The sequence below is a fragment of the Sceloporus undulatus genome, chromosome 7 (assembly GCF_019175285.1).
Source record: "Sceloporus undulatus isolate JIND9_A2432 ecotype Alabama chromosome 7, SceUnd_v1.1, whole genome shotgun sequence".
Taxonomy (NCBI): domain Eukaryota; kingdom Metazoa; phylum Chordata; class Lepidosauria; order Squamata; family Phrynosomatidae; genus Sceloporus; species Sceloporus undulatus.
This window is the reverse complement of record NC_056528.1, coordinates 49,381,403-49,402,708: the sequence shown is the minus strand read 5'-3', so window position 1 is coordinate 49,402,708 and position 21,306 is coordinate 49,381,403. Positions and strand designations below refer to the sequence as shown.

General features: G+C 44.1%; 1 protein-coding gene across 6 annotated transcripts in view; it reads right to left on the bottom strand.

Annotated features, from left to right (window-relative positions):
- Positions 1-21,306, bottom strand: part of ARHGEF9 (Cdc42 guanine nucleotide exchange factor 9) — a 128,025-nt gene that overhangs the window by 12,986 nt on the left and 93,733 nt on the right. For all 6 annotated transcript variants that reach the window (XM_042479344.1, XM_042479345.1, XM_042479350.1 and 3 more), the window contains 3 exons: positions 16,826-17,005; positions 12,581-12,813; positions 6,610-6,739 (listed from right to left, as the gene is read on the bottom strand). In XM_042479344.1, coding sequence (XP_042335278.1) covers positions 6,610-6,739; positions 12,581-12,813; positions 16,826-17,005 — 543 coding nt within the window. The remainder of the gene's footprint in view (positions 1-6,609; positions 6,740-12,580; positions 12,814-16,825; positions 17,006-21,306) is intronic.

Sequence of the window (21,306 nt, the reverse complement as noted above, 5' to 3'; positions counted from 1 at the left end):
CGTTGGAAAGGCAGGGACACCCGCGGCTGCTAAAAATAGAGCATGAGCTGCTGCTGCTGGAGCCAGTTTGGCTCAAGAGACAATGTGCATCCAAGGAAGGCTATGGCTGGAGACAATCTCCTCCAAGCTGCCTCTCACCTATTGACCATTCATCAGGGATGCAAAGCGCATTTGCCCATCTTCCCATCCTTAATGAGAAAGCGTGCCTCTTGGTATCTAAAGATGCTTTGTCAAGGGGAATATATATATATGGAGATATAGAGCATTTCAAGCCATGTTTTTGAAAATTCCTTCTTGCAGATATGTATGCGCCTGTGTATTTGTGCATCTCTGTGATTTAAAAGCCAAAACCAAAAGCTACAAGCAAAAAACTCATATGCTTGATCTGGATCCTAGAAGGATTTTGTGAATCATGCCCTATCTATCTATCTATCTATCTGAGTGTGTGTGTATGTGTGTGTGTGTGTGTTAGAGTGATCAACAAATCCAACTTATTAGTTCAATTAATGTGCAAAATACTTTAGCTTCTTCCTTCCTCGGTGACTTAAAATGAAAGCAAGCTTGTAGCCAAAGTGGCAGTTTAGAGTTGAATGCAGCATCTTGCCTGATGATGAAGAAGAAGCCAGTGGAGCTTTGAAAGCTTGCAACAAGTATATTGTCTATTTTGGTTGGCCAATAAAGGTATCACTGTTAGGTGGATTTTTGTTCTTCCTTCCTCAGTTACTTAAAATAAATGTGAGCTAGTAGCCAAAGTGGCAGTTTAGAGCACACTATCAGTAAGGCCTGTTACAGACAGCCAAAATAAAGCTGCTGTGGAGGTATGGTGTTTCAATGATGCATGCTCCTACAGTCCAGAAGTTGCACCAAAGCCCAGCTCCAGTCCTTGGGCTGCAGCGTAGCTTTGGTGTGGCTTCTGGACTCTTAGGAACGCATGTATCATTGAAACACCATACCTCCACTGTGACTCGAAGCAGCTTTATTTTGGCTGTCTGTAACAGGCCTAAGATTCATAAGTGGATGAAGCATTGCTGTCTTGGTCAAGGGTAGGAAAACTGCAGCCCACAGCCTCTTTGATTTATTCCCGCCTGGAAGTGAGACGATGCCTCATCCAAGCATTTTAGACAAAAGGGGGAAATTCAGGATCCATAGACTCAAGACTTTCATACAACTAGAGAATGATCGTCCATGTAAGAATATTGCTGGACAAAAGGGAACAGCTGGGATCCTACTTTTGGGCTGCACAGCATTCATTTCTGCACGTGGAGTTATGCATTTATTGGGTAACACGCTGGTTGTGCAATTAAGGGTCCGCAACCCTTGTGTTTGGATGCTTCAGGCTGCAGAGCTCAATGCGCAACTGAATGTGCAAACAAATTTACAAGGTTCAACCCTCCTTCCTCCAAGGAACATGGATATGCTGCACTGCACAAAAATGTTCCACTATTTCTGTTAGGGAGTTCATACATACCAAAAAATACTGAACACAACCCCCTTTTTTGTATTAATATTTTTAATTTTTGGTATTAATTTTTTAAAAACAAAACAAAAACCCTTTCCAAAATAAGAAAAACCACAGAAAAGGCAGCAATGGAATAGGCTGGAACTATGGATAACCAGAGTTCATGTAAGGAGAGGTAAAAGGAAGAAGAAACCTTGGCTTCTTATTGTTGTGCACTCAGAAGCAATGTGCTAAAATTGCTGAGCGCAATGTCTCCGTGACCCGGCTGCCATTGAGCGTGGCGTACAATCGCCCTGCTCTTCTTAATCTTCCATCGCTGCCTCCCTCGGGAGGCCAGTGATCTCCTTAGAAGGCATTCAATTCTTTCCAAATCTTCTAGGAAATGAGAATGGCATCAATTTAAGCACTTGTGGCCAGGAGTGGGCAAAATCCCATTCGTGTCCATTTTCGAGCCGATGGTGATGAATATCTTCAGACACACAGAAGAGCAAGTAATCAGGGAAGAACAACGATAGGAACTGGACTGGATTGGGTTTTCAAAGTAGACAAGACCCTGCACAAATCCAGTTGCCAACTCTGTCTCCACATCTACTCTGGAAGCAATATTATGGGGGCTAACAGCAGCCCCCATAACACCAGAAGTGCATTTACGTGCATTTCCCCCAATGTGATATATGCCCTCCTATGCCAGCAATGCCCCGCCACACTCTACATTCGACAAAATAAAGACCGTCTTTATGCAAGATGGACATAAACTGGAGATCAGAAGTGGCGATGCCCCAAAACCTGTCGCAGAACACGTCAACCTCGCCGGACATAAAGCAAAGAACTGACAGGTCAGAGTGCTTGAACAAGGAAATTGCAAAGGAAGAATTGAAAGAGAAAAAGCTTTCATAGTGCTATAACTCTGCAATATTAAAAGCCCCCTTTTCTCTGAAGAGAACATCGCTTGGCACCTCCTTGCCATTCTGAGGGAGCGTCTTTTCCCTTTGGTTGCACTCTTCAGCAAAGCAAACTCCCACTGCCATTATTGTGCTTTAATGGGTGGTCGATAGTTTGACTAACCTTCTGAATGATGGAAAGATCAGAACAGAAAGTTTCATTCCAAAGAAACCTCCTTTCAGGGGGAAGTGAATGGGAAGAAGAAGAGGCTCCTGTTTTTTGCTCGCCTTCCAAGAAGGTATCCGGCTGCTCTTGCTTAGGAAACAGGACGCTTGCTGCATGCATCATATTTTTATTCATGCTGGTCTTTGGATTTAATAATGCAGCATTACGCTGCAGCCAGCTCTCGTTCGTTACATAATTAAGGGCACAAAGCCTTCCATTAGAGGATCCATAAATAACTAGAAGGAATTGGAGCTAGGAGAAATTTAAAAGGACAGGAGCCATTATATGTTTCTTTCCCCCCTCTACAGTTATTCATCTTTCGGTCATTTTCGTATTAGTGGAACGTACCCGGAAATAAAAGGCTAAGACTGATAAAGGCAGCCATAAAGGAACGAGAGAAGACCCTCGAGTTGAAAGACAGATCATTAGATACCAAAGTCAGTCTCATCCAGGGCCATTATAATTCCCATTTCTACGTATGGCTGAGAAAGCGGAACATGGAAGAAAGCTGGCATTAAAAGGATCTGTTCATTTGAAATGTGGTGCTGGAGTATAGTTCTACAGACTCTACATGGGCTGCTAAAAAGATAAATGAATGGGTCTTAGGGAAAAGCAAGCCCGAACTCTCATGAGAAAGCAAGATAACTAGACGGCGGCTGTTGCACTTTGGATGGATCATGAGACGACGTGATTCCTTGGAAAAGACAATGATGCTTGGTAAAGTGGAAGGCAATAGAATAAAGATGGAGACCACACTACGGTTGGATTGATTCAATCAAGGAAGCCACACGGCTGACCTGAGTTTGCCAGACCCAAGTTGGAGGTTTCTTATTCACAGGGTAACTGAAAGTTGACTTGATGGAAAACAACACGAACCAGCAAACCAAAAGAAAGCACATCAGAGAATGAGAATAACAAACCAGATAAAGTTATAATGCATGGGGTGGTGGGTTGGAAACATGGCCAACATCCCGTTTAACGTCTTACGAAATTCCTCTACAGAAGAGGCTGGACATCTGCATTCAGTTCAAGGTTGCAGGACCAGAGTTGGCACACGTGGTGCTAGAGTGTGCACATATGGAGATGTACATGCTGCCTTGCACAGGCAAATGGGTATGCACATTTGGCTGTGCAGCGCTACAATTTCCTAACAAGGCTCCATAATTCCATTTGAGGAAAGTTGCACTTTGTCTCTTCAATGCAGAAGCTTGGCTGGAAAAAAAAAATAATCTGGAGAATAAAGCCTGACCTTGTCTTGAATTCAGCGTCTGATCGGGGAGGGATATCACTCTTTATGTAACCCCATAGGCATTTTATGTTTTGCAAAGGCCAAATCCCAATTTTAACCTTCAGACGACAGGATTAACGGAACAACCTTGAGGGCCGAGCAGAGTACAAATACTGATGCTGACACAAATAGGCCAAATGGCCTTCTGTTTCGCCTACATCCCTAAATTTGAAGCTGTCATTTTGGAGGAATACAACTGGATTGTGGCAAATGTTTGTCCAAATACGGGTTTATGAGGTCTGGATGATCCGGAAAGCTGCCATGGCATTGCATAGGATCCTGTGCTTAGAAAAGGACAACTATCCTCAAGAAACAGAGCACATAGTTCTTCTAGTCATACTGACCCTGTTGCTGCTATTTTTGTTGTCCATAGTCATGCGATCTTGGAAGGGATTGCAAGAACCATCTTTTCCAAACCCCTTGAAGTGCAGAAATACACAAAGACAGCACTCCTGAAAGAGGGCCAGCCAACCTTTGCTTAAAGACCTCCATAAAAGAAGACTTTATCAACCTCCGAGGCAGTTCAGTCCAATCTTGAACAGCTCTTACAGTCAAGTTCTTACTAACGTTTGAATCCATTGCTTTGTGTCCTAGGACTTTATTTGCACTGCTTTCTCTTTCAGATGGATGCTGTGTTTGTCTGTGCATGTGATAAACTACAAGGAGCCGCGCGGGGCACAAGGGGCAGCACATCCCATTTAGTTGAATGGGGCACGCATCCGAGGCGTGCGCACGTCGCTGCACCGCCATGCCACCACATGCACAAGCCCCATTACTTTCAATGGGGCTTGAGCATATGTGGGGTTTTTTATGTGTGCGGGGGTCCGGAATGGATTCACCGCATAAAAAAAGGGTGCACTGTACTACGGTGATACATTCCTGCTAGTCTCTGGAGCCATAGAAAACAAGCTTACTCCTTACTCTACACAATGCTCCAATATTTCATGATGGGATCACCATGTCACCTCTCAACCTTCCTTCTCCAGGCTAAATGCCCCCAACTCTCTGATAGCGAAGGCTAAATATCTCAAACAGTGACAAATCCCAGAATCCCATAGCACCCAGCCATGGCAGTTCGAGCGGTTTCAAACTGCATTAATTCTGCAGTGCAGATGCAGCCAATGTTAGAGTAATGCCGGTGGGGAAATCCACTAACATGCACAGATTTTTCCTAACATTAATGTAATTTAAAAAAATACTGCTGTTTTTGAGGCTGTCTCCTTAATAATTTGGAAATTAATGTTAAGGCAAAACATTACCCCAGGAGGCAGAGTTGGCTGGTAGCCATGCTTTGCTAAAAATGAATGCCTCCGGATATTAATGGTGGCAAGACAGAAATAGTTATCGATCGGTGGCAGAGGTCACCTTGTTTTCCCAGCCCTATGTGAATATTAAGCATCTTGAAGCTGATGTGCTCTTAATATGGGTGCATTTGCTGTGTGTTCACAGAGGCGCTTTGCACATGCAGGAACCACATTAGCTCACGGCAAATAATGGAAGGAAGCCAAAAATGATGAACTTCTCCCGCCCTGGAAAATATTTCCTTCCACAAGCAATAATCTATCATCAAGCCTGTGTGCTAGTGCTACTCTTCCGATACTTCGGCGTCTGCTGTCTAGTTTTTGCTCTTTGCCCCCAGCCATCATTGCTCTGGAAGGGAGAAAATTCATTGCGCTTGCATTTCCCTATAGGAAAAAATCGATTCGCCACCTCCAAAGATTGATGATTGGGACAAAGCACTCCTTGCCTCACAAATCCATACATTTCTGAGCCTAAACATTTGTTAAAAGATGCCCAGAACCACACATATTCTGGCCAAAGGCATGTGCCGGTGGATTATTGCATGCACAGTTGGAGAAGACCCACGGAAGACGATTGCAATGTATGACCACAGCAGCCAGGTTGCTATATGCGCAAAGACGGAAGAAATCAACATTATCAATTATGGAAGAGTGGTTGGGGAAACTGATGCATTCAATGGACGCATTCAATGGATGAATTCAATTGATGCATTCAATGGAAATGGATACGTTCCCCTGTTTGATTAAAGTCACTACTGACGTTTCTCAGGGAGTGGAAATCCCTTACCGACTTTTCGGGGAAAGAAAGAAAATTAATTGGCATCCTTTGGTTTTGATGATAAAGGAAGAACAGATTGTTCAAAGAAGTGAATCTGTTGTAATAATAGAGTCAAACACAATTATAAATTATAGGTCTATATCACTGCTGAACGGAAGATCAGAAGTCATCCTTTTCATTTCTTTTTCTTTATCCGTTTTTGTTTCTATGTTTAGTTCTAGTTTGTTTAAAATTTTGAATATATATATATCACAATCTGCCCTACAGATCCATAGATTCCATCATCCACAACTTGAAAATATTCCACACACACACACACACACTTCCAACAATTTTTCTGATTTTGCAATCCCTCATTTTGCATTTTTATAAGGGGAACTATTTCACTCCACCATTTTGTGCAATGGGACTTGAGCATCCACCGATTTTGGTATCCATGGGGATCCTGGAACCAAACCCCAGCAGATACTAAAGACCCACTGTGTGTGTGTGTGTGTGTATGTAGACAAATGCACACACACATAAGCACTAAAGATCAAGCCAGACAGATCTCAGAGCCTGCTGGGTCACCAAACTGAGACTGATTTTGGCACTGAACGCCAGATAGGCAGAGCTCTTCTGCCAAAAGCCCAGGAAAGTGTCACACAAAGCAATATCAGATAATGACCGCACATACCTCCCAGTCCAGAACCGACGCTTGCCACTGAGCAATCTTGTCAATGTTTTCCAGCCTCCTTTTCCTCTCGTTGATCTGCTGGGTCACATTCCTCATGACGGCAAGGGCTGCAGCCACGTACCTGTAGTCACTGTCCAGCAGGGGAAAAGGGAGAGATATAGGCCATTTTGTCAACTACTTTGCCAATTTCCCAGGGTTGTCTTAAGCAAGGCATGCGCAGAGGTGGTTTGGCCAGTTCTTTCTTCTGAGATATAGCCTTCAGCACCTAATATTTGTTGGTGGTCTCCCATCTTAGTGCTAACCAGGGCAGACCCTGCTTGGCTTCTAAGATCAGGTGGGAATCTGGTGTCTTTAGGCCAGAGTAGTGAGTATCTGGTGACTTGATGGCTCATAGACACATACACAGTGTAGTAGTAGTAGTAGTAGTAGTAGTAATAATAATAATAATAATAATAATAATAATAATTTCCTCTGAAGCAATCTTGCCAAGGAAACCACAGGTTAGGTTTTCCTTAGGGTCATGATAAGTCTGAAATGACTCGAAGGCACACAAACAACACAATAACAACAACAAAGTCTACAGGATTTAATCCTATGGTGGTTAGGGACGCAGTGCTTCAATAATTTCATTCTTGAAGGAGGTAACAAACAATTTTAGCCATTTTTCTTTCTCCTGCAAGAATCCCTTGAAAAAGGCGGTTTTCAAATACGATTTGCAGCTCGGCATTTACTCTGCACAAAATCCGCAGGCGGTGTCTTTGCATGCAAAACCGCATTTTCTGCAGTCGCCGAGTTTTTCTGCGCAGAAAATTGCAATGCCGTTTTCTATGCACAAAAGGGGAGTGCAAATCATGAGGCTTTGCTGACACTTGGGCATCACTGTTGTTGTTGTTGACCATTTCCCAAATGTACGGTCCAGAAAGGGGATTTTATCCCAGCTACAATCATGCCTCTGTTTACTATAGTCTGCCTTGTTCACCCCAGGCAAGAAGCTGCTCCCTGGCCCCTGAGTTATAACCGTCTCTCTTGCTGCAACCTCATTATTTATCCGGATCGCAAATTCCAGTCCAGCGCTCGGCAAGGAATCCGCAATGAGTAACTGATCCGGCAGCCCCTAAAGCCAAAAGAACAGAGCCCAGTCGGTTCAGCTGTGTTGTGACATGTCCATCATGGAGTGACTCAGAGAGCGGCACATGGCAGCTCCGCATGTACTCCATCCTCCTGCCCCAATGAGTTACTTTCACAGTGGGTTCACTGAGATACTCAGGGGATGTTTTTGGCTATGTCTATGCAATTACATTGAGAGCAAATAGCCTCCTTTCAGGGCCAACAAGGAAAACAATGATAATTATTTGTGTGTGTGTGTGTGTGTGTGTGTGTGTGTGTGTGTGTGTCTCATCAGTGTTATCCATTTCCATGTTCTGCTGTCCTCTCCCTTCCAAGATGCATCATACTCATTTCATCTGGATAGACAGGCCAGGTCTCAGGGTCCAAAGTAATTTACAATTACCCTGGGAAAGATTGGTTGCAGGATTTAAAATTGTGCATTTAGCAGGGGACGATGAGTAAAGAGGAGACAATATTAGTAGGGCTCTAAGAAGATGGGCAGGATAGCATGGTACATGCCCATGCTGTCCTGCTGGGACAGCATGATGATGGACAGGCATTTGCATGCCCGCCTGCAGCAATGCCATGGATCCACTGCCACCATGGGCTTTGTATGTGCCTCCACTGATGTGCCTGATAAGAAGATCCTCGTTGTGGTCCATAAGAATGGAAATGGGGCACATGGCTACACCCAGATGGCTCGACACCCCCATCTAAAGTTGTGATGTGGGTCTTCTCAACAGAGACGATGGTGGAGGCAGCCAAGGGTGCACAGGGTCATCTGGTGTGCTGACTGTCACCACCAAGTCTCCTCAGAACTCTGCAGCAAACAGGCAAAGTTTTTAGACCAGGCTAAGACCCCTTTGGCCAGGATCAGGAGGGATCCACCAGATCCGCATCCACTCTACCTGAGGCTAATGGCCCGCGTCATTCGGACAAGATGACAGGAGGCCAAGGAGAGCATTTTGGCCCATGTGTATACAGACCCTGAAGGTGCACCAACGGAAGAGTCCTGCAATACATCTTACCCGGACATCTCTTGGAACTTTTGGAATAGTGTCAAGTTTGATACACAATTTGATGCGTATCGGTTGGGGGATTTGAAGTGCAAAAACAAAAAGTAACTTCTCCAGATTTTGGCTATGTTTCCTCATCTCACTTGTTATCATACAACAGTGTTGGTCCCAGCTGTAGCGACAGCTGCCTCGACATCTCTTTGTGTCTCCCGTGTCATGTTCACAATGTTCCCTTTGCACACTCCAGCCCTAGCAGAGTTGCTCATTTTTAGCACCAAGTTTACTTTGGCTGCCTGCAAGCACCTGGTGCATTCCTCCCACTCCTCAGCATGTCACAGCAATGGCATGCCAACTCATCTTTTTGTTGTTTCTGGGTCGGTTGCCACCACCCGGGCGGCTTTTGCAAACAGAAGACAAAAAATATATATATCAAATAATATGTTCACTAAACAAAGGAGGGAAAAGAGAGATGGCAACCGGGCAGCATTCATTTCTGAGCAGAAGGAAGCTTGGATTCCTAATGGTTAGGAATCCTGCAGGGAGCCAGAAGCAGAGGAGACAAGCGACAAGATGATTGACTTATCTTTTGTGAACTTACACAGTTTTGTTCAAATCTGGTTTCCCTGTCCATCATGCTACTCCCTTTCACATCCCTACATGGTTTCTGTCTTGCTGGTTTTTCATTCCCATACTACTTATTTAGGGCTAAATATATTATGCGAACTGCTGTAAATTTTCACACATTCACATCAACATTTAATTGTCCACACTTTATTGCACAAATTTGCATCTATTTGCGCTCCTCCTGCCGAAAATGCACATCCGTCTGAATGCATATGAAGCCAGTTCCTTCCTCTGAAATCTAGCCTCCAGCGCTTGATATTTGTTCCTGTTCCAAGTAGCAGACATATATGACCAGCAACACTGAGTTCCAGTCCAGTTCACCCATTTTCATCCTGCCTTGACCCGATCCGTTCATTCATAAGATGAGATTTTAGGATGAGCTTCAGATGGATTAGCAGAACGGCAGAGGAAAAATGTTGGAGGACAAATCGGTTGGGCCATATGGAGTAGTACTATGAAACTGTTCCCTAATGGAGAGTCATGGCTCCTCTTCGGTACTTAAACAGGAGAGACGGCGAAAGATAGGGCTCCTTGCCAACCCCCGTTTGACTTTGAACGATCAGAACGATGGCTTCCAAGCCGCCGTCGCAGAAAGTATTGTAAGACTGTAAAGGCGGATGGTTGGAAGAGGACGGAATAATGACTGTAGGAAATGGCTAAAAGCAGCTAACTGAAATAAATGGCACTAAAAGCCTCATTTGCCTGATTTAGTGCCCTTTGCTGTCCGCTATGGCTGTCTTTTGAGGGCCTCCTTTACTATTCCTGACGGAGTTGGAACTGGAGATGGGAAGCATTTCCAAAAAAACATTAGATTAATAGACAGACCATGTGCTTTTCAAGTCTTGAGAAACCCTGACAAGAAGGATCCTGGACAGATGAGAGCCTTTGCAGTTCCTTGGCTTGAAATATGCATATGGTTTTTTATTCCTGTGCAGAAAGCAAGTTTCCTGCATAGAAAATACTGTTTTCTATGCAGAAAAATAATGACATTTGTACATCTGTGCAGAAGATGTGCAGAAAAGAGGGGCTCGGTGGCCATCTTTTGGGAGTACTTTGATGGTATAGTCCTCCATGGCAGAAAGGGTTGGACTATATGGCCTTTGGGGACTCTTCCAACTCTGTGCTTCTATGGTTCTATGAAATGTTCCTTATATATTGCTCTTTTATTATAATCACCCACATATGCTTCTCCTTTCCCTTGGAGAGCATGGCTTTCCCAACCATGGATGTTGTTAGATAACTCCCATAATCCCATAAATTGAGGAAGATGGGAGTTGTCGACAAACCAAGATGTGAAGACCCAGGATTGGCAACATCACTTTTGGTTTATCAGAGAAAAGAACGAAGCTTTTGGGGGTAAAGAAGGTTCAGCCGAACGGCTGACTCACCGGAAAGTGAAGCGCTCCTACCTTCAGCCTTAGCTTTGAAGAGGCTGGTCTAATGCTTTGGAATTAGGTGGCTTTAAAATATTGAAATCGCTTGTTGTTTCTATGTTTGCTAGAAGTCACCTTCAGAGCAAAGAGCCCAGGGATTTAAATATTTCATGTGAAAAGAGAAAGAGAGCAAGGCTGCGAACTCTTCACTTTTGCAAATTAGCTCAGTCTCTGTGTCGAATTTTCCTTTTTTTAAGGAAAACAAAATCCAATTATTTCCAGGAGAAAAAAGGATTGAGGTGAAGAACGCCAGAGATGGCAAAGCTACAAAAGAAGGGGGTCTGTATCCTCCAGCTGTCCTGATTTAGCAGCCACAGTCCCCATTTTAATCCTCTGCCGTCCCACATTTTCAGCTGCTTATAAAATGCCCCGGTTTCTCTCTTTCCTTCTCCTACTTTTCCCTTTGTCCTCAACTTGCATCAACAATGTCAAAACTGAGTTATTATTGGAGAACTACATCCCCGACCACCATAACCTAAGGCCTCATTCCCACTACCTTTTAAACCAGATCGCAATTCGGTTTGAACAGGTTCAAATGATCCTGGTTCCCACTTAAATCAAATTGCTGAAGCGATTCGGAGAGGGGGGCCATGCACCAGACCCATTTAACTTGCGTCTTTTTGACGCTGATGTTTTCCATGTCTTTTTGGATAAATCGATTCTGCATAAGTGTGGACCAGATGCGGATCGAAATCGATTTAAATGTGCCCTTCGGCCAGCTGGAGCAGGTCCATTTTGAATCGATTCATTCGTGAATGTGAACCACAAGTGGGTTATTTTACAGTGAAAAAATGCGATTGGGTCAAATGTAGTGGGAACCACGCTCCGCTGTCAAATCGATCCATCGATCCGGATCGCAAACCACCTTTTTTGTAAGTGGGAATGAGGCCAAAGATGCCATAGACTTATTGTTGTTGATGTTGTTATGTGCCTTCAAGTCATTTTCAGCTTTCAGAATAGGTTTGCCATGGACTTCCCCTGAGGCTGAGACAGTGTGACTTGCCCAAGGTCAACCAATCAGGGATGTAGCCAAGGGGGGGGGGTCCTTGGGGTCTGGATCCCCCCCTTCCATTAGATAAAATGAATGGTGTGTGTCGCTGTGCCGCCGCACCCAAGTCCCTTTATAATGGTGGCACTTAGTCTGGACCCCCCCTTCCCAAAATCCTGGCTACGTCCCTGAACCAATGGATTTCATGGCTGAGCGGGGAATCGAACCTTGGTCTCCAGAGTTGCAATTTAAAGAGGTATAATATTTAGAAGAGAGCCTGGATCCCTCCCCAAACTATCACCCCTAGGATTCCACAGGATGGAGCCGGAATGGTGAAAGTGGAACCGTAGTGCCATAATTCTGTAGTGGGAAAGGACCCATGATCTTGACTGTCAAAAAGGTGAGGACAATTAGGAAGGGCTTTTCGTTCTTAGGGCTCCATTCACACTGGAGAAATAACCCGGTTTGGCACCGCTTTAACTGCCCTGGCTTAAGGCTATGGAATTGTGGGAGTTGGAGTATGTTGTGGGGTCCAGAGCGGAGCATGTTGTGGGTCCACTCTGGACCCACAAAAAACTCCAGCTCCCAGAATTCCATAGCCTTAAGCCAGGGCAGTTAAAGCGGTGCCAAACCGGGTTATTTTCCCAGTGTGGATGCAGCCTAGGACACTTCCAAAAGTTGCTCATCCTAAGAATCCACATTTCCAAAGCTCTGGGGAGGCAAAGATGAAAACACTGTCCTGTTTGCCTCTGGGGTTTAGCCCGAAATGCAAGCGCACCCCAGTCCAAACCCACTGCACATACCTGTGGTCCTGGGCTGTGTACTTCAGCAGTTCTGCCAGCTGCAGCGGGTATTTGCAGATCTTCTGTACAGGTGTCAGGAGGAAGCCATCAATGGCGATATCTATCATCTGCTGCAAAAGGCGGCACGCTTCGAAGAAGTGCTGGTACCTGCCATCTTTCATTAGCTTGGAGAGCTCCATGCAGGCGTCCAAGTGATTGTTACAGTACTCCGAATAGATCCAGAAGCCATCTTGCTACAAGGAGGCGGGAGACAGAAAGTGCAAAGAGACAGGTGGAAAGAGACAGGTGTATGAGACACATCATAATGAATCACCTACTCAGCTTATTACCATCAGAAAGAACAGATATTTCCCCCCCACAGTGACATAAAGAAGTACGAGGCTGCACCATCCGACAGTCTCATGCGCTCCGCTGCATCACCATGATCCATGATTTGCTAACTAGAAAAGGTACAAGAGTTTTGTTCAATATTGAGCCTGGCAACCCTTGAATCAGAGCAAAGGTCTATCTCTTCCAACCTCATGTTACCTAAGGGCTAAACTCTAGAAATCCCATAACAAAGGGTCAATAAGACCCTTCCACTAATGTTCTCCTTCCAGCTTCTAACGCATCAGTTCAACTGCCTTGAAGGATGGAAGCTGGATTAATATCTAACCTTCCTTGCATGCATTTTAGTCCAAAATGGGGATAGGCAATAGTGAGAAGGATGATTTCCAGTTTTCAACCCTGTTGCGAGTTGCACCATCATGTTTGGCATACACTGGAAATGGAGACCATTTGGACCATTTTAATAATAATAATAATAATAATAATAATAGTTATTTGTATTTCCTGCCTCTCCCTGCGGATCGAGGCGGGATTACAGCATAGATAAAATTACAAAGCCTAGTAAAATACAATATAAATATAAACCACAATAAAATGCATTAATCCCTAACCCTTCCAGCATGAAATAAATTCAACAACAAATAATCACATCAGTGATTCTGTTTCTGTGTCTGGGGGGCTCTGAGCCATAAACCACTTTCCCGGGTCATTTTGGACATTTTGGGAGCCTCTGCTATGTTGCTAAGGGTGCATAAAGTTACATAATGTGGGCCATGATACACAATTCTGGACATTAAATCATCATCATCATCATCATCCCAAACTAGGTTTTCTGTTTGTAGCCACCCACACCATCACATCTCATGAGAAAATGAACTTGACAGATCCACCCACCCCTTGTCTAAATCGTGTCCTTGGGTTACGTTTTGCAAATGGGCCTCTCCTTCCTTCCTTCCTTCCTTCCTTCCTATCTATTCATTCTTTCTTTCCTTTTCTTGATCCAGAAGCCTGGTGTGCCTTTTGCACACTCTTCCTACCCAGCTCCATTTTCTTAGGTGGCTCTGACCACAAGGTTTCCTTATGTTCTCTCCTTTTGGACACTGACAGCTGAAGTTAAATTTTCTGACCTCGGCCGAAAGAGCCCCGCTTGGAGCAAAGCCATCACATCCGCAGATGGGTTATGACAGTCTCCTGGTCGGCTGTTGCACAGAGTTTGCTCATCATCATTGCTATATGGCCTCTGCTCTAAAGGCAGAGGAATTGCCATGCCATGCTTGGGAGCAAAATCCAAAGCGGCACGGGGTGCAGCTACTTCTGCCATCACCAATCCATCTTGTAACAACAGCTACTGAAATGGCCTCTTCCACACAAACATTAACGGTCTAGTGAAGGATTTGAGCAATGCCCAGCAGATGAACCTTGAGCTTATAAAATGAGATTTTCTAACAGCTCTGCAACCTCACTGCCTGGCCAAGTTGCTACTAAAAGGAACGGAGTTACACCTAAGAAGAAAGACCCAACACCCTTCGCAGCAGCATCCTCTTACATAACAACCAGGAGAGCACTCTTCTCCCTCAAGGAAAACAAGTGAAAAAAGCAAGGCTGTGTGACTTCTTTATAGATATATTAAAAAATCCCTTGATCCATTTGCAACACCAGCCAATCTTTCAGCTCCTGGAATGTGTGTTTTATGTAACTGGCAAGGAAGGCTGGGCTGGAGGAACCAGACAAGACAACCTATTTCTTGTGTGTATGTGTGCATTACACAGGTTGTGTCTCCCTTATCCAAAACGGTTAGGACCAGAAGTATTCTGGATTTGGGAATATTTGCATCTACATAAGGGGATATCTTGGGGTTTAAATTTTGTGTACACTGAAGCATCAGAAAGCAAAAGCGTCTCTACCTCAGTCAACCATGTGGACAATTCTGAATTTTGGAGAATTTCAGATTTTTTAATTCCAAATAAAGGAGATTCAACCTGTATGACCAAATGCCATAACATGTGAGGGGCTTTGGGCCAACTAGGCTTCAGATGTAAGGACTGCAATGCCCATGATCCTTTGCCACTGGTTATGCTGGCTAGGACTCCTGGGAGCTTAAAGCATCCGCTGGGGCAGAGGTTTGCCTGAGATCCTATGTCACAGTCTATGTTTTGTAACTTTACAAATCTGTAGCTATGTTGCAGAAATCCAACAATGAGTTGCAAAGATGCATATCTGGACACCAGCAAGTGTGCTTGCTCCATGAACATTACCCACTTCTGATGTGCTTTAGTCACTTGTGTACATCTGGCACTCCTGATGCACATCTGGCACTTTTGTTGTGCTGGCACTTCCCAGCCAGTTGCTGGCTGTTTATTGGGGAACAACCTGATGTGCATTGGTGGCCATTGTGCATTGGTGCCCATTGTGTGCCAGGCCACGATACATCAGTCACCCCACTGGCTACCATTGCACAAGGGACGGCTATATGGTGTAACATCACAGCAGCCCCGAGGTGAATGTAAACATTGCAGAACGAGTCAATTCAATTTTGCAGAGGCATCAGGCCATTTACGGAGATGTAAAACCTGATCGGAATAAGAAGAAGAACCTCCTAACAGCCATGCTGCTTGGCACATTCTGGAATCTGAAGTCCAAAAAAAGTAACTTTTCCCAGCCCAGAGCCCATCTTTCTATGTTAAAAAAAAAAATCAAATGTGAAAGTATCTGCAATACTCGGGATCCCTTCTCATGGAGAGCTTGGCTACTCGAGTTGTAATGTCACCCATCCTCTTACTGGGATACATTTCTGGTTCCTAAAACGTTTACATGTCGCTCTTCCCTAGATTTTCCCCTTCTTTGTTTCTACATTACATTGATTTTTTTTTAAAGGCTCACAAAATTTCCTTTTCTGTATTTTCTTTCAAATTAAGAGCCGAGGACAAATCCAGGTGCGTCAGCAACCTTTGGCTCTCTAAATCCCACTCCAAGCATTAATCAGAGAGATCTAATCAGGTCAGCTTGCCTTGGAATCTGCGAAGCTCAAATCCTTCAAACATCCCTACATATTTGATGCTGCAAAAACCTAGTCTCTGGCTGCTGCATTCATTTGCATCCAGACAACTTGCTCTGGATGATCAAGGCCTGAAAAAGCCGTCTATAACATTTCCAATTCAATGCGGCAGTGAATACGCTCTGGGCTTTGTTCCGAACTTTAGATGGTTTTTAAAAAGGGTTTGGGAGGCTTTGGGTAAGTGGAGAAGGGTCTCAGGGGCCACAAAAATGAGGCCCAGGGGTCATCCTTCACAATTGCACAATTATGTTTGGTGGAAGATGCCACCCCAGTTTTAGGAGTTTATCACACAAAGGAGATTGGGAGTGAATATCTTGGGGAAATTGCGTAATTACGCGTGACGATTTCACATGACGTCACCCAAAACCTGCCATTAAAACAGTCACAAAGAAGCATTGACGCGCACCTTTTTACTTTCGGGATTTCAGCAACAACACATTTCCAATATCACTTTATTCACACAGTTGCGTGTGATCGTCATTTGTGCAATTACTCTCCATCCCTCCTTCATTTGAGGGCTGCTTTAAATGCGCTTTAATCTCTCTTTAATGCTGAAATCAGCCCCAGTGTGATAAACTCCTTAGTGCTGAAATATGATTCAGCTAAAAAAGCAGCTTTGGTGACACTTATCCCACAATGCCACTTCAGTGCAAGTTTTGAACAGGGTAAGTCCTGAATTGCACATTACAAACCCTGTGGTTTTTGGAGACTTTTCTCTCAGCAAGACCAAAATCGCTAAAATTACTCATTGAGAATAAAATGAGTGAAGAATTCCTTCCCTTGTGCAGAAAAGGGGAAGAAAGAGTCGTCTTGTCTCAACTGCAGGCAGCCAAATATATTGAGACAGTCTCACAAAGACTTACATGCTCCAGGAAACATGGACCAATTTCACTGAGATGCGGATCCTCGTTGTTGTACTGCTTCTCCAAGTCCCTCACGAAGCCCATCTGGAACCGGTAGATGTCCTCAATGTTGCCAAAGATGATCTTCAACTGCTCATCGCTGAACATGTCCCTTCTCTTCCGACACTGCTTTAAGTAACCCTGCAAGAAGACGTAAAACTCATTCATTCATTCATTCATTCATTCATTCATTCACTCACTCACTGAATTATGCTCTATTTTCACCAAAACTGGGACTCTAGGCTGCTTGGAGAAAGCGCACAGAAAGACCTTATATAAAAACGTAAATGAAGTCATTGGCTAGAATCTCATCAATTATTCCCCAATGGAGTGGACCTATTTAATCAACTATGGCTACATAATGCAGTTTGACACCATTTTAACTGCCATGGCTCCATCTTTTGGACTCCTAGGACTGGTAGTTTGTTGAGACACCAGAGCAGAGAAGGCAAAATATCTCGCAAGACTACAAATCCCAGGACCCCATAGCTTTGAGCCATGGCAGTTAAAGTGGTGTCAAACTGCATTGATTCTGCAATACAGCTGCAGCCTAAGGAACAGAGAGCATCAACACAGGTAAAATCTAATGAATTTAATAGTCTGTTATAATTGGGATTAACATAATTTAGGCCCTTGTTAAAATGCTGGAAACAACACATGGTTAAAAGTCCTTGCCATCAGTTTTTTAAAGGTCTCTCAGAACAGAAGTGTTTTCTCTTTGCAATGGAAAGACAGTAAGCAGGGAGCTATCCTAGGCTGCATCTACACTGTAGAAATAATGGAGTTTGACACCACTTTAAGTGCTGTAGCTCTGTTCCATGGAAACTGGGGACCTGTAGTTTTACAAAGGCTTTAACTGGAATGGCAACCCCATTGCTGAGTAAATTTGGGGATGAGCTTCCCAAGGGCTGAATACACATCATGCACAGCCAGAAGGGTTTGTCCAGTGACTTTATTGCCGTTGCGTAAGAGGGATGTCATACGTCGGTCCTCCGTTTGTCAGTTTTGCTCAGATTCAAGGGATAGACAACCGACTGAGGATCTGATGCCGGAGAAGGCTTTGCTCAGCGGTGGGCCATAAATAGCCACCGAAGCATGTCCCTTCGAAGTACTTTTCCATGTAATCCCTGTGGTATTCTGCAAAGTCGGGGAGGTAAAGTGCTAAGTTTGGAAAACCTCAGACACAAAGAGTCAGGAGATGCGATGCAAACCCATCGCCGATCATCCGCCTCTTGCTGGAAATGTGGGAAAGGATATTGGATGGATGGCTTACGGCCATGGTGGCATCTGCGTGTGCATGTGTATTTTGACATGTTTTAAACCGTTTTAACTCTGTGCTTTTAGCAGAATTGTTACATTATTTAAAAGGGGAAAAATGTGTAATAAGATTACAGATGCTTCCTGTTGTCGTTCTGTATCTTCAAGCTGATTCTGTTTTATGGCAACCCCAAGGTGCGAAGGGGAAACTAACAGGGATAACCCAGAAAAATGTGTGCATCACTTTTGCATTGTGCGCCTTGGCCCTAGGAAATGTCTTCCGGAAGAACAAGCTGACACTGTGAAGGTTGCATGGTTTATCTCATTCCCAAGGGATGCTGGATTTGGTCATTTAGCAAGGACTGGGGAAAGGTGGTTTACCTTAACAGAGGTTGTACATAGCCAACCAACACTTTGCCTATGGTCACAATCTCTATGAAATTTGTAAACCTGATGGACCTTTTGCAGCACAGTTGTGACTTGGAAACCTTGACAAACTACATTTGGGGGAATGAGTTCATGGCTCCAGGCGTCTGCTTTGTTCATATTCTGGAAGTTGGATCCTTCATTCAATACCATGGCCTACCCATCTTTTCTGGTCTGGCTTGGAGAAGCAATTCCACATCAGGCAAACCGATCAAGTGGTTTTCTTGGCGAGATTTGTTCCAAGGCGGTTTGCCATTGCCATTCCTGGAGGCTGAGAGAGTGTGACTCAGTTGCAATACCCAAGAATGTTGCAAAAGCCAAGAAGGGAGTTGAACCCTGATTCCCCCAGAGCCCTAGTCCAGCACTCAAACCATTCCTCCACGCTGCCCTACTATCCTAACAGTACGTGGTTTTCAATTGTTATGTCGCCTTGGGTTCTGCATCAGGAGAAAAGGAGGACGGACATCAAATAAGTGATAAACACATAAATAAGATTTTATTTTCCAACACTGAAGAAGGTGGCAGCACATTATTTGAAAGCTAAGCATGAAGTCAGGATGGGAAGACTGTTCACGGTTTGCAAAATAGGTTTCCTGACCATTGGAACCCCCTGTTGACAAGCTTCACAATTTTGTTATCTGATGTCCCAAAATGTTGTGTGGGAATTATTTTGCAGTGCAATTTTTCTCCCTTGCTTTCTGCACAGAATTTTTTTCCCCAATTGAAAGCATGCATTTTTCTTCTGCAAAATGATCCTTGTGCAACACTTTGAGTAAGAGAAGAATAAGGAGAACATGGCAGCCATTAAATGCCAGTGTGACGCAGATGCACATTCAGTTGTGCGTTCAGTTGGGCAGAGTTGTCATTCAGCACAAAGACTGCACAGCACAATTAATACATAATTTCACATGCACAAAAGCATGCAACATAACCGTGATATAGGCTTTAGGCTAAACTTTCTTGTTTCCCTTGCAACAATATTGTGCCAGCTTTCACATAACCCAAAAGCACCCCATTTGAGTGGCATCTTGATGAAGCTGTCCCTCTTCCATTTCTTTCTCTCTTAGCTGTGTCGCATTTGGTTTCGTACACCTAATTTGGGCAAAATTGTGTTTTCTCGTCTCCTGCTTTCCCGAAATGGGAGCTGGGCTGCTGTTTTGCAAATGGGGACATTTCATTGCAGTCTTCTTCAGTTTTTTAAAACATCTCAAAGGTTTGTCAGTACACTACCTTCCGGCACAGTTTCTCATTTCGATTCCATTTGGGATAATAAAGAGCTGAGTGTGAGGCCAGGCAATATCGTTTGCTGTGACACGGCAAGTTTAATCGCGGGCCGGCTGGAGCAATTCCAACACAGCCGTCCGCCTCACAAAATATGCCACCCAGGAGACGCAGCTGAAGTACCAGGCACCTTGGCGCTCTGCATTCAAAGATCTCCCCCCTTTTCTAATGTAAAAATACCCAAAGATGGAGAGAAATAAGGACAAGCCCTAGATGTACTCTCTCATCAAAGGAGTTTGCATGCCTCCAATACAAATGATATGGACTTTAAATTGATCTGTTTCTGCAATGCTTTCCAAAGGTGATTTGCTGTTCCAAGAGGTAATTTGACATATCTTTCTTGGTCAGGGAAAAGGCAGAGCCTTCCTAAATATCAGACCTTAGAACCATAGAATCACAGAGTTGGAAGAGACCGCAAGGGCCCTGATCCAGTCCAACCCCATCCTGCCATGCAGGAACTCTCAGTCAAAGCATTCCCAACAGATGGCCATCCAGCCTCTGTTTAAAGTGCACTTCTTCCTATGTAGGTCTGCCTAAGAGAGCGAATGTGGTGTAGCGGTTTGAATGTTGGACTACAATTCTCGAGGCCAGGGTTCAATTCCCAGATCAGTTATGGAAACCCACTGAGTGACCTTGGACAAGTCACACTCTCTCAGCCTCAGAGAAAGGCAATGGCAAACATCCTCAGAATAAATCTTGCCAAGAAAGCCCTATGATAGGTTTGCTTTAGGATCGCCATAAGTCGGAAATGACTTGAAGGCACACAACAACAAAGGATTGCCTAAAGACTGAGATCTGCTGGTGGAAATCTCTTCTAGTGGGAGCGATATACTTTGTGGAAACTTGGGACAGGAGCTTGTCTGCTCTGGTCCCCCCCGAATGCAGAAGGTCCTTTGAAGGCCTGGTTAGTACCAACACTGGTTTCATTCTGGCACCACGTTAAAACCAAGAAAGCCTTTGGGGGCCTAATGATTGCATCCAGATCGGTACAGTCAGCCCTCCGTGTCCACGGATTCTGTATCCACGGATACAACCATCCATGGCTTGAAAGCATTTTTAAAAATAGGAATTCCAAAATCTTGATTTTACCATTTCATATAAGGGGCACCATTTGACTACACCATTGTCTTTAATGGGACTTGAGCATCCATGGATTTTGGGATCCACGGCGGGGTCCTGGAACCAAACCCTAGTGGATACCAAGGGCCCACTGTATATACACAGGGATTTACTTGTTTTAACTTTCTTATTTAAATCATTCCATGGTTTAATATTTTTAAAATAAATCTTTGAACTATTTTTATTGTCTTAAATCTTTATGCTCTGCTTTCAAGTTATTTGTAAACTGATTTTACCATCAGCTGCTTGGAAATCTTCCGGTGCAGAATGGCAAATAAATAATCATCAGTCCATCAATCATTAGTCAACCATCCATCCATCATCTACTCAGCCATCCTCAACCCATCCATCCATCCTTC